The sequence below is a fragment of the Lissotriton helveticus genome, chromosome 3_2, assembly GCF_964261635.1.
Source record: "Lissotriton helveticus chromosome 3_2, aLisHel1.1, whole genome shotgun sequence".
NCBI classification, from domain to species: Eukaryota; Metazoa; Chordata; class Amphibia; order Caudata; family Salamandridae; genus Lissotriton; species Lissotriton helveticus.
This window is the reverse complement of record NC_136062.1, coordinates 181166638-181179036: the sequence shown is the minus strand read 5'-3', so window position 1 is coordinate 181179036 and position 12399 is coordinate 181166638. Positions and strand designations below refer to the sequence as shown.

The 12399-nt window shown below is 47.0% G+C and overlaps 1 protein-coding gene across 5 annotated transcripts in view; it reads left to right on the top strand.

Moving 5' to 3' along the window:
• CSNK1G1 (casein kinase 1 gamma 1) overlaps positions 1 to 12399 on the top strand; it is a 746303-nt gene that overhangs the window by 321542 nt on the left and 412362 nt on the right. For all 5 annotated transcript variants that reach the window (XM_078684993.1, XM_078684992.1, XM_078684994.1 and 2 more), the window contains one exon: positions 11857 to 12289. In XM_078684993.1, coding sequence (XP_078541119.1) covers positions 12109 to 12289 — 181 coding nt within the window. In that variant the 5' untranslated portion in view covers positions 11857 to 12108. The remainder of the gene's footprint in view (positions 1 to 11856; positions 12290 to 12399) is intronic.

Below are 12399 nucleotides of genomic sequence, written 5' to 3'. Positions count from 1 at the left end.
AACACACACACCCAAAAAAAGAACTAAAACTCCACAATAGCAAATATACACACACACTCCAACACACACAACAGCCCCCTCACCCTCACAACCCTCTCACCCTCACAACCCTCTCACCCTCACACCACCACACACTCACACTCACACCCCCTCACCCCCTTCACCCTCACACACCCTCGCTCCCCTCACACCCTCGCTCCCCTCACACCCTCACACCCTCACCCCCTCACACCCTCACCCCCCTCACCCCCTCACCCCCCTCACCCCCTCACACCCTCACACCCTCACACCCTCACACCCCTCACACCCTCACCCCCCTCACAACCCTCTCACACTCACTCTGCCTCACACCCTCATCCTCACACACCCTCACCCCCCCCTCACCCTCGCACCCCCTCACCCTCGCACCCCCTCACCATCACCCCCCTCACCCTCACACACCCTTACCCTCACTCACCCTCACTCACCCTCACTCACCCTCACTCACCCTCACTCACCCTCACTCACCCTCACTCACCCTCACTCACCCTCACTCACCCTCACTCACCCTCACTCACCCTCACTCACCCTCACTCACCCTCACTCACCCTCACTCACCCTCACTCACCCTCACTCACCCTCACTCACCCTCACTCACCCTCACTCACCCTCACTCACCCTCACTCACCCTCACTCACCCTCACTCACCCTCACTCACCCTCACTCACCCTCACTCACCCTCACTCACCCTCACTCACCCTCACTCACCCTCACTCACCCTCACTCACCCTCACTCACCCTCACTCACCCTCACTCACCCTCACTCACCCTCACTCACCCTCACTCACCCTCACTCACCCTCACTCACCCTCACTCACCCTCACTCACCCTCACTCACCCTCACTCACCCTCACTCACCCTCACTCACCCTCACTCACCCTCACTCACCCTCACTCACCCTCACTCACCCTCACTCACCCTCACTCACCCTCACTCACCCTCACTCACCCTCACTCACCCTCATTCACCCTCATTCACCCTCATTCACCCTCACACACCCTCATTCACCCTCACACACCCTCAGCCTCGCACCCCCTCACTCACCCTCACACCCTCACCCTCACACACCGTCACACACCCTCACACCCCTCACCCTCACACCACTCAGTGCTACAACACATATTGTGTTACAATAGGTGTCACATTTGCGAAAGATAAAACTATTGGCATTGTAAATAACAAAGCTATTCATTTCGCTACTTTCAAAACAAGCACATTAATAAAAAATGTGTCCTTTACAATACCAATAGCTCAAAATTTCCTAATGCGAGACCTATTGCATTGCTGTGCTTATCTCCCCCGCTGCACTCTCCTGCTCTCTAGAGATGTGGCCTAACGACCAGAGCTGCCATCTAAGTCACGTAAATACAAAACATGTTGCATTCCAAATGCTATAGGTGTCACATTCGCAAAAGTTATAACTATTGGCGTTGTAAATAACAAAGCTATCAATTTAGCTATTTTAAAAACCAACAATTAAATAAAATATTTGTCATTTACAAGACCAAAACCTCCAACTTTTCAAATGCGAGACCTATTGCATTTCCAATGCTTGTTTGTCAAGTGTTTGGCCTTTGGCATCCAATTTTTGTGTTGTGTCCTGATGCTTTGGCCTCCGGTTGCCTGACATGTTTTTATTGATATGTATGTGAGAAGCTGTCCCTGCTTTTATCCATGCTGTGCATGTGTAAATCAGGGAACATTTTTCACTACACAAAAGGCTTGGTCCGTGCACCACTTTATGATTGGGATGGTAGATGTCTCTGGCGGACATTGTGTGTGGTCAAATACCTCAGTACTAATTTGTGATGTAGTTTTCGAAGTATTACACTGCGGGTAACTAAGCCTTTCAGGTTGGTAATTGTTGAACCACACAGGTGCTTGACACTTCATTAGTCTTTGTCGCACTTGATTCTCTTTTGAGAATGAGGCCAACAATGGGCTCTACCCTGCCGAACATGTCTACGCCCCCAGTTTGTATTCCACTTTCTGGGCTAGGTTCACTGGCTCTAAATCATTGATCCTACATCCATTGTTCCATCATGTGATGCTGCTCTTCTTTACCGCATTGTGTGCCCCCTTAGTAGTCCGCTATATACCCGTTTACGTATTACTCTCCTTTGTGTCATTTGTCTGTGAATTATGCGATTATTTATATTGTGTATTCTTACTTGATATCGATATTGGGTTTATGACCTTCCTTCCACCCTTTTGTAAAGCGCTCTGATATCCTTTGGGATCTTGATCACGCTATATAAAACTTTATAAATAAAAATAAACTTGTTATCCACTAAGATCTACTTAACTTGATTGCTGGGCAAACCCTCTAGTTTATTGTGACCCATTCCTTGAGTTGTGCAGCCCCTTAAAATTGCCGTTGAGTGAGCTACATTTAGCAGGTTCTTAAGCTTACTGATCTGAAGTCACACAATAACCAATCTTTGTAGTGAGGCCAACAGGGTGAGTAGCAGGAAGCAGAAGGTCTTCAATGCTGCATTTTGCCCACGCAGTGTTTACTGTTTTTGATAACAAGGTTACCTTCTCACAAGGCAGAAGTAGTGGTGGAAATATCGAGAATTCGGTTTCTGTAAATCATTATGGGATTACTGTTGCTAAACGTGTGTGTAGCCACATGAATGGGTACTTTTTTTAAAGCTGTTTTTATTTGATTTTAACATTTTGATGCACAAACAAAAAACAGCATTTCAGTCCTAACAATATATGAATACACATGTGATTGGTAAACGGCACACATCATTGCGTTCTTACAAGAGTGTTCCATGGTGAGTACATTTAGTATCACGTCCCTCATTAACGGTAAAGTCCGCCTGACCGTGCTGTTTTGGGCGTTGCACATTCCGGACTGCTCGGCAAGTTACATTCTGGTTACATTTATGTTATCCGACAGAAATATTTGGAACAGTACATAATCAACACTGACACAATTGCATTCCCATCTACCCCCCATTGTATCGACCCATGTTATTCATGGAAAGCAGGTAATGAATAAAAGGGAATGTTATTATGATTGCTGCTCAGGTGCATCGTCCTCGGAGACCTGTGTATGATGTGTGAGAAGATATGCTTTTAAAGAGTCCCATATATTCCTGGGGCGTGACGCCCGGGGAACTAATTCTGCATAGTTAGTAAGTTGCTCCTGATAGTATATTAAGTTGGTGAGCCATTCCTTAATTTGCGGTGCACACCCTCTGCCCTATCTGCATGCAATTCGGCGCTTCGCCAGAAGGAAGGCCACATCAAGAAATATGTGGTAAGATTTGGCAACATGTTTAGTGTAGCCCAGTCAGAGGGGTGCGCTCCAGGGTTTGCATCATCATCTGATCCAAGGCATCAAACAGTGTCCCAGTAAATGTGCACCTCCTGACAGTCCCAGGCCAAGTGTAGAAAGTCCGCCCCAGGGGCATTACATCTGGCGCAGCGATCAGAATCAGACAATTTATATTTACACAATTTTACCGGAGTATAGAATAGACGGTGTAAAAATGTATAGTGCGTGAAACTCCGCTTAAGACTGGCAGCTATTCGCTCAGTGTGCTCACTGCAATATGTCCATTGATAATTGGTGAGGGTGTATCCCAATTCTGCATCCCAATATGCTCTGGAAGGGCATGGGGGTCTGTCCTGCGCCGTGTGCACTATATGATATAATGGAGAAACCATGTGTCGTGGGGAGTCGGCCGGTAGTAGCCACTGCAGAGGAGCTAATGTGTGAGGCTCATGTGGGAAATCTGGTGTGACAGACCGTAGGCCTTGCTGTAATCGTACATAAAGGAAAACTTCTAGGGGGGGTAGGTTGGGTTTCTTTGAAGATGCGAGTCAGCGTACGGAATTCCCCATTATGATATAGATCAACCCAAGTGGGTATATTGGTACATCCCCGGAGTTTGTGGAATCCTGTTTCCTGCAGGAGTTGCATTTGTGGATGATATGCCAGCGGAAGCAGTGGAGAGTAAAGCATGGGATACCCTAATAACTTCAGTATGCAATGCCAGGCATTTAGTGTGCAAGTGAGTGTAGTAGGTGCTGTCTTAGTGCGGGGGGTTGAATAGGATACCTTCTAATAATATTTGGTCCGCCAGCCAATGTTCCGCCACAACTTGTGGCGTATAACGAGGAGGGTGGAACCAGTTAAAGCATAATGCGTGTAGGTGTAATATAGCTCAAAATCCGGAATATCGAAGCCCCCTTGTGCGTAGGGTCTAGTAAGCACCCCCATTATAAACAAGGCTGTTTGCCCCCCCTAATACTAATCTGATCATTTCTGTCTTCAGCATTGTGAAAAAGGCCCGGCCTGGATCGTATGGAATATTACGAAGGAGGTATAACACCTGGGGCAGAACCACCATTTTAATCAATGAAGCCCTCCCCGCCATCGAGAGTGGTAGAGAAATTCAGTGCAAGACATTGTCGGAGATATCATCTAGGGTCCTGCCATAATTTAGATGCATGAGCTCTTCTCTTCTCTTCTCTGTCAGTGATGAGCCGTATCTCCAGGTAGCGCACATCCAACAGGACCCCACTCCAAGGGGTAATCCAGGGGGAACGGAGCCGCCGCAGGGGTGAGAGGGAGGAGCTGCGATTTCTCCCAATTTATGTGGATACCAGACATTTTCCCGAACACTATAAATTCGCGGAGCAGCAGATTGAGATTATTTTGTGTATAACAAACATAAAGGGTCATTTCATCCGCGTACAATAGTAAAATTGGCGCAAATTTCATCGGAACGCTTTTTCTTGATGGTGCTAGTGTAACTTGGCTGCCAGAGACTCTATTGCAAGGCGAAATAGCAAGGGCGAGAGCAGGCACCCCTGTCTGGTACCCCTAGTAATGGAAAAAGCAAGTGATGTGTATCCATTTATGCAGACCTTAGCCACGGGAAGGTGATACAGTAGTTTGATCCAGGAGAGAAATATTGGGGGAAACCCCATGCGCTGCATAATCCCCAATAGATAATCCCACTCCACTGAATCGAACACCTTGATGGCGTCGAGGAAAACTGTCTCTAATGGCAGTTCTGGGTCCATGTTGTAAAAAACGTGCGGATATTATGGGTAGTTGTTCTGCCAGGTATAAAACCTGATTGATCAGGGAGGGCCAACTTGTCCATAAGCAAATTTAATCTGTTCGCTATAACTTTAGCAAGGATTTTTAGTGTCACAGTTGATGAGGGAAAGTGGCCTATAAGACTCACACTTAAGGGGGGATTTTCCTGTTTTCAGCAAGGAAATGTGTGTTTCTCGCATAGAAGGGGGAGCCTACCTTGGTCTAGTGCATCTTTGAATACCTCTTGAAGGATGGGGACCAGCAGTTCAATATATGTTTTGTAGAATTCTACTGGGATCCCATCTGACCCAGGTGCCTTCCCTGATTTCATGTGCATTATGGCTTCTTTTGTTTCATCCAATTCAAAGGGACCACTGAGAAACTCCTGTGGAGTCGCCCAGCCACCCCAGATTAACTTACTCTAAATAAACATTAAGATCTAGTTTGTCAAGCCTGTACTGTGAGGCGTAATGATTAGGGAAAGTCTGTACTATATCCTCAGTGTCCAAGTAAGTGATATCCCCCGGGCCCTGAATCTCCAGCACAGTGTTTGTGAATCGCGGCTTTCTTATAATTGCTGCTAATACCTTTCCGGGACGTCTACCTCCCCCCTGTGTCGTCGAGCCACCCAGTGTTTACCTCTAAATTTCACTTCCCTCTCAGCTGTGTCTATATATTCAGTGATTTTTGTCTCGTAATTCTTGCTGTACCTGTCAATCCATGCTGGCGCCAAGCCCTGCCTATAGGTGTTTAATTTCAGCTTCTAATCTTTTTTAAATATCTCTGTATATCTCGTAGTACTCCTGAACTTTTGGATATGCAGAAACCTCTAATAGTTACCTTAAAGGCTTCCCAAACAGTCTCTACGCTGTCCACTGATCCCTTGTCCTCTGTAGGTACTCCTCTATTTCTTGACCCAATTCGTCTTGGAAAACCTGGTCCAGGAGTGTCAGAGGCTTCAGCCGCCAGGTCCTTGGGGGGGCATCATACCCTGGGGTTATAAGTGCCAGTCTTACAGAGGTGTGGTCAGAGTATGTTCTGGCTAGGTGTTTGGCCGTCACAATCAGAGGGCCCAAATCACGTGTACAGAGAAGATAGTCGAGGCGGGCCCAGGTTGGATGCTGTGTGGCGTGATGTGTGCCTTCAGTGGTGTGCGGGTGGAGGTAGCGCCAAGCATCTAGAACCTCATTAGCGTTCATTATGTTACGCAGCGTTATATATGTGCCACTGTATTGCTGTGGGGCTGGGTTGGATCTGTCCATCGCTGGGTCTAAAGCAACTTTGAAGTCGCCCCCAAATAAGATGAGTAGACCCTATTGCCACAATATTTCCCCATAGTGTGTCAAAAAACTCGGGGGAGTCTGTGTTGGGGCCATAACAGCAAGCCAGGGTGACAGTCTGTGCCCAATCTACCCCAGGCCAAGCAGTAGTGACCATGCTGATCGTGCCTTGCTCCGGCCAAGGCGAAAGGAAAGCCTTTTTTTATTAGTATTGCTGTCCCTCTGGAATAAGAGGAATATGAATCATGAAAATATGCTGTGTTCCACTTGCTAGCAAAGGAGTTCTTATGTCTTGGGTTCATGTGAGTCTCCTGGAGCATGGCGATATGAATCTGGTGCCTGTCTAAATATGTCAGGACTTGGCGGCGTTTTCTTGGGTCTCCCAGACCCCTAATATTCCAGGTGAGGATCTGGACTGTTGGAGTACTCACATGATTAGTCATGACTAGGTGTGTAATTGACTGAGCAGCATGATAGGTAGTAGCTGCTTGTAAGGTTGATTGGTACGACCATGGTACAATTGGACATCACATGTGTTTTTTGAGTTACAAGTAAACTCAATTAACAACAACAACAACCCTTTACCACACCCCTCCCACTGAAGCATCCCAAGTATGCCAGAAACATGCATCCCTACCCCCTCCCCATTTCCCCAAATTACCCAGAAATAATTTCTGCTAGAATGCCAGCAGTAGACAGTAGGGGAGCACCCTCGGGTGGGGGGGGGGGGTGTGGGGGGAACTTCCAGGGGTTGCACATACTCTCTCCACCCGCAAGGAGCCTCTACGTTTGGGTGACCTGGCTCCAAGCGGGTAGAGGTGCCCAGAGTAAATTGTGTCCCATGATCACAAAAGTCACTTATCTGGTGTTGGCCTATAGGTGATAAGGCACGTTCAGGAGCCAGTTTGCAGATTAGTTTAACCTCAGTGCAGTACTGCCTTAATCCTTTGTCGGTGATTCTGATCTCAGTGAGGAGTCCGGCGATCCCTTAGAGTTATTGCGTCAGGTGTGTTTCAGGAATTCGTCTACTTGCTTTGGTTTGGTGTAAAATGACAGTTTTCCTTGATGGGTGACTCTCCGGCGTGCTGGGTATAGGAGGGCGTAGTCGATTTGGGCATCACACAGTTTCTTTTTAACTGGCTTAAATTTACGCCTTTCTTCTTGCGCAGTAGCTATAAAATCCGGGTAAATGGTGAATTGGTTGCCCTCAAATGATAGTTGGTGTTTTTCTCTTGCTGCCCTGAGTGTGGTGTCCCCGTCCCGGTAATTTAACATACAGGCGATAATAGGCCGTGGCGTGCTGCCCGGGGGAGGCCGGGGTCCCAGCGACGGATGCACCCTCTCGACGAAGAACTGAGATGAGAAAGAGTTTGAGACAATTGTGTGTCGAAGTAGACGTTCGATGTAGTCCTCCATTTTACCAGTGTTTGTACTTTCCGGTATTCCAAGCACATGTATGTTATTTCTCAGACTTCGTGCCTCCAAATCTTCATTCTTTGCTGCTATAACTTTCAGCACTTCGTTTGAAGTTGAGAGGGGATATCTTCAGTGTCATAGACCGCGTTCCACCTCCTTAATACGGTCCTTATAGCATTCTAATTTATGCACTATTGCGTCCATGCGAGTAGTCATTTAGTCCATTTTATCAGCAATAGGGGCTAGGCCCTGTCGCACTTGCATTAGTAAGGCCCTCATGTCATCCTTCGGCACAGGAGGCGGTCCAGCTGTCAATGCGTCGGTGCCCGCTGTTGTGTCCTCATGTTGCGTGCGCCCGCTCTTTCTAGTATTGAACGTGAGCCTGGGTTGTTTCAAGCCAGCTTTACCCATGATTAGTTTTCTGTGGCTCTTGTGGTCCGGTCTGGATACTGGGTGGTATTGCCGTCTGACGCGGCCTCCGGGTGTAGCGGTCTAGAGGTCGGCTGTATTGCGTTCTATAGCAATAAAGCCCAGCTGTGTCTCCTACAAGGCTGAGGGATGTCCCACTCTTATTGCGGTAGTGTTCCAGGCAGAGGCAAGCTAGACGCTTTAAAAATGATTGGGTATGGCAGAGTTTGCGCTCGAGGGTGCTTCGAGACCAAGTGCACACCTGTACTCCTCCGCGTTGTGGGGCCTTCATAGGGTAATGTGGCGACGAGTATCACCCACCCGGTCACAATCTCTCCGAAGATGGCCCTGGTAACACTGAAAGCAGGCAGGCAATTCACTCTACTAGGCTACCACAGGCGCTTGCTGGCAAGCTCTTCAAGCACTTAATGGAGGGCGTGCCCGTCTCCACCACCACGCTTCACAATTAAAGCCCCGGCGGCAATTTGCCCCTGTTGATATGCGCCAGCGGAACGATCACCTGAATGTCCTCCGCTTAATTTTCAGTCAGCCGCAAGCAGATTGCAGATGGCGCTCCCACGGCGCAGCTGCCTACGAGTATCTGCTGCCGTGCAGGTGCGGTCGCCACATGGACGACCGGGTCATGTCCCCCATTCCCATTGTGGCGTGACCCGTTACGGTGTCTTCAGCACCCACGAGTACTCCGGGGTCGCGCGCCAGGTGCAGCCCAGTATGAGTTCTAGGCTCCCCTATCTCAACGGCCCCAGTCACGAGCGCCCGCCTCCACGGCTGCCAGGATTGTCCTTCACCCTTCAGACTCACGGGAGTCGATGCCTAGCTCAATACCGTTCATCCGCTGCGGTTTTTAGCAAGCTGGGATCACTTAACAAGGATATTTGGTCGGAAATTGCTCTGGGCTGCAGGAGCCACACTACAGTGCGGCCATACTGCTTGTGCGCCACCTAGCACCCTTGTGAATGGGTACTTAATTGTTTGCCACATGTCTTGTTTGATTGTCTCCATCCCACTGCATCTGAGTTCAGTGTTGTGAAATCAGCACATCTCTAACCTGTGTGACTATGGCTGTCTTAACCTCTCTATGCTGAATATAAAGCAGTGTTTGATGATTAGCTCGGCACACATTTGTGCTTACACGTTCAGCAAGTGTATACAGTGCTTTCAAAAACTATAAAGTCTAATGTGGTAGTATGAAATAACACCTTACAGGAACTATGGACTGTGATGGAATCATGATACTTTGAGACTCAATCAGTACTGCCTTCTGAATTGCCTCGTACCCTGAATGAGGATAAGACCATGGCACACTAAATGTCCTGCGGGTGCATTTATCTTTAACTTTTGTGTCTGTTCTTGCTTCATTGATGTTTAACAAAGGACTTGGTGTCTGCTTCACTCACTCCAGGGGATTCGCTTCTGCGGTTAGCTGGCAAGATCTTGGATGCCCGATCAGTTGATTTCTATTCTGGCAGATGTGGTCTTGGGGATATATCTACATGATTCTCTTTGCGGTCGGAATGAGGATTCCAGCACTGTGACGTCATTGGGCAGCAAAAGAGCCATAGATTACCTATCAGACTTCCACCATTTCATTGCATGCTCGTTAGCGGTATCACTGGACACCTGGACATGCTTTAATGTGAACCTTTAGCTAAAGACAAGTGTTTCCTCTTCTACAAGTGAGCACGCCTGTAATCTGGTCAGACCACACCTGTATGGCAAGAGAGACTCATGGCCCGCGCTTCACTGGCACTGTTCCCAATACCCCTTTCCTCATGAATAACTGTCTACAGCTGTTTACGTTTCAGTGCATTTTACGAATCTTGGCCTACTATTTGGGAAGTTGTGTTTGCCAGTCCAGCAACTGTGATCGTTAATCTTGGATATGTGCTGCTCTGTGCTCGACCCAGCTCCCCTACATGCAGACCGAGGTTTTCTGCTGTTTTATTGTATACATTGCCATCCTTCAGTCGGAATTGTCGTTTTTGTAGTTCAATAGCGTGACTGTATACTCTAATTCTGGGTCGGCCCACACTCTTCCTTTGTGCTGCAGGGTAGCTGTTGGTTGGACTAGAGAAGGAAATATACGATGCCCTGCTCAGAGTCCAGTCTTGTGCATGACTCTTGCAGTGATGTCACAATCCACAGGTTTGTCATGGCCCAGGAGAGTCTGCGGGTTCCTCACAGGAAGTCTGACAAGGAGGATATGAGCTTGACTGAGAGGAGGGAGTGCTGTTGTACCATGAGCCCCCCAGTCCTGTGAAAAGGAATGCTAATCGGACAACAGCGGTTAGTTTACACTTTGCATGTAGGCTGTAGAGTCATTCTAACCCCTTATCCGCTAGGTAAGCATTACACACAGTGTTATTTCAGGATTATGTGCACCAAGAATTACTTTCTACTTTCTATATTCTAGTGGTCAAAAGGAAAGATGGTGACATGCCCAAAAACTCCTAGAATTCCTCAGCCCTATCATTTCCTGTTTGTTCTTCCTCTTCACATACTGACATTCCCAGTCCCCTACCTCTTCTGTACCTAGTAATACCAACTACAGAACTGCCTACTTCAGCTGCGCTGCTTAGCTGCTTTTGTGCCAGAAGTGTACTTTGAAATTACTCCTAATAATCAAATACCCATCTCGTGTGTGGGTGAAGCAATGAGAAGAGATATAGTCTCTATGCTAGCATTATTAATCTTTCCCGCACACTATCTTCATTATGTGCATAACCAAGAGAAAGGAGCTGCGCGTCTAAAGTCGGGCGTATTGAATAACTGCAGGAAAAAGGCCCTAATCTCCTCATTCTTATAGGTTACATTCAAATCTGTCCGATAAATATCGCACAAACCCTGGTCTAGTTTAGCAAAGGGGAAATTTATAAACCCCCTGTCCAAAACGAGTTGATAATCTGAGATTAATCTTTCAAATAAGGTTTTATTTTAGCTTTAACAGGGTTTCACCCCTACTCCTGCTATCAGTGATTCACATTCTCTTAAGCAGGGGTTAAATATCTAATTCCTGCTACTGTTAATGAGCCTGTATGCAGTTGCTGTCCCACAGCATGTGATTTGAAGCATGCTGGTTGGCTGAGGTTTGATGGCTGAGATTGATATTTTGTTAAGTGATACAGATCGCGTGGGGATGGTTTTGCTTCAGTAACATGGTGCAAAGTTCGGTTTGTTATCATTTTGTGGAAAGAGATGCGTAGTTTGTGGGTGTACTTCATTCATGGTGCAGTGCAGAAGAAACCAACTTTGTTTTCTTTTTCGTACAGCAAGATGGGTAGGTTTTGTTGCATCTAAATGGCTGGACTTCTAAAAGGCGGTGGTTTTGTGGTTTTGAGACTAGTATTTATCGGCTGCATTTGCTTTTTTACCATTATGTATTTTTGTAAAAATAAATGAGATGAATTCAGTCTGTTCCTTTGGTGTTCTCCAAATCTACTTGCTAAGAAGGATAGGCGTAGTCTTCCATTTCTGATAGTCAAGCTCTCATTAAAAAAAATTGCCACTCGTAATGCTTTAATCAGTGACACTTCCCTTCATTGCCGGTTTTGCGATATTAACTAACTGTAAGTTACATATGTATTTGTTTTGGATTTTATGACAATTTTTTTATTCTTTTCACTGTAGGTTACAAGAGATCCTCTCAAGAGTGCCTCTATGGACCTAAGGAGGTTTCAACATGGTGGAGAAAATGAACATGTTGGTCTGGTTTTAACAGCCGATCAGACATTTCTATGACTGCTGCTGAGCATTTCACAGCGATCCTTTGGGATATTTATCAGAAACACTTTAATTTTCTTCTAATCCCTCGTTAAAGGAGGGAGACTTTAAATAAAAGACTCTGCCATTATTTGGGCAGAGCGTTTGTGCTATTGGATCATGGACCATAGTAACAGGGATAAGGATGAACGGCCGCGGACGACAAAAGCAGTGCCCTCACGGAGTGGCCATAGCACTCGGCCATCCAGCTCCACGACGTCCTCCGGTGTTCTTATGGTGGGACCCAACTTCAGGGTTGGCAAGAAGATAGGATGTGGGAACTTTGGAGAGCTGCGACTAGGTAACAAGAGCGTGGCAATATGAGTGCATGGTATTTAATCCTGCTGTCAGAACCTAATTATACTGTTTTTTGGTTTCTTGTGGAGAGAATCCAGGATAAGCAAGCATATA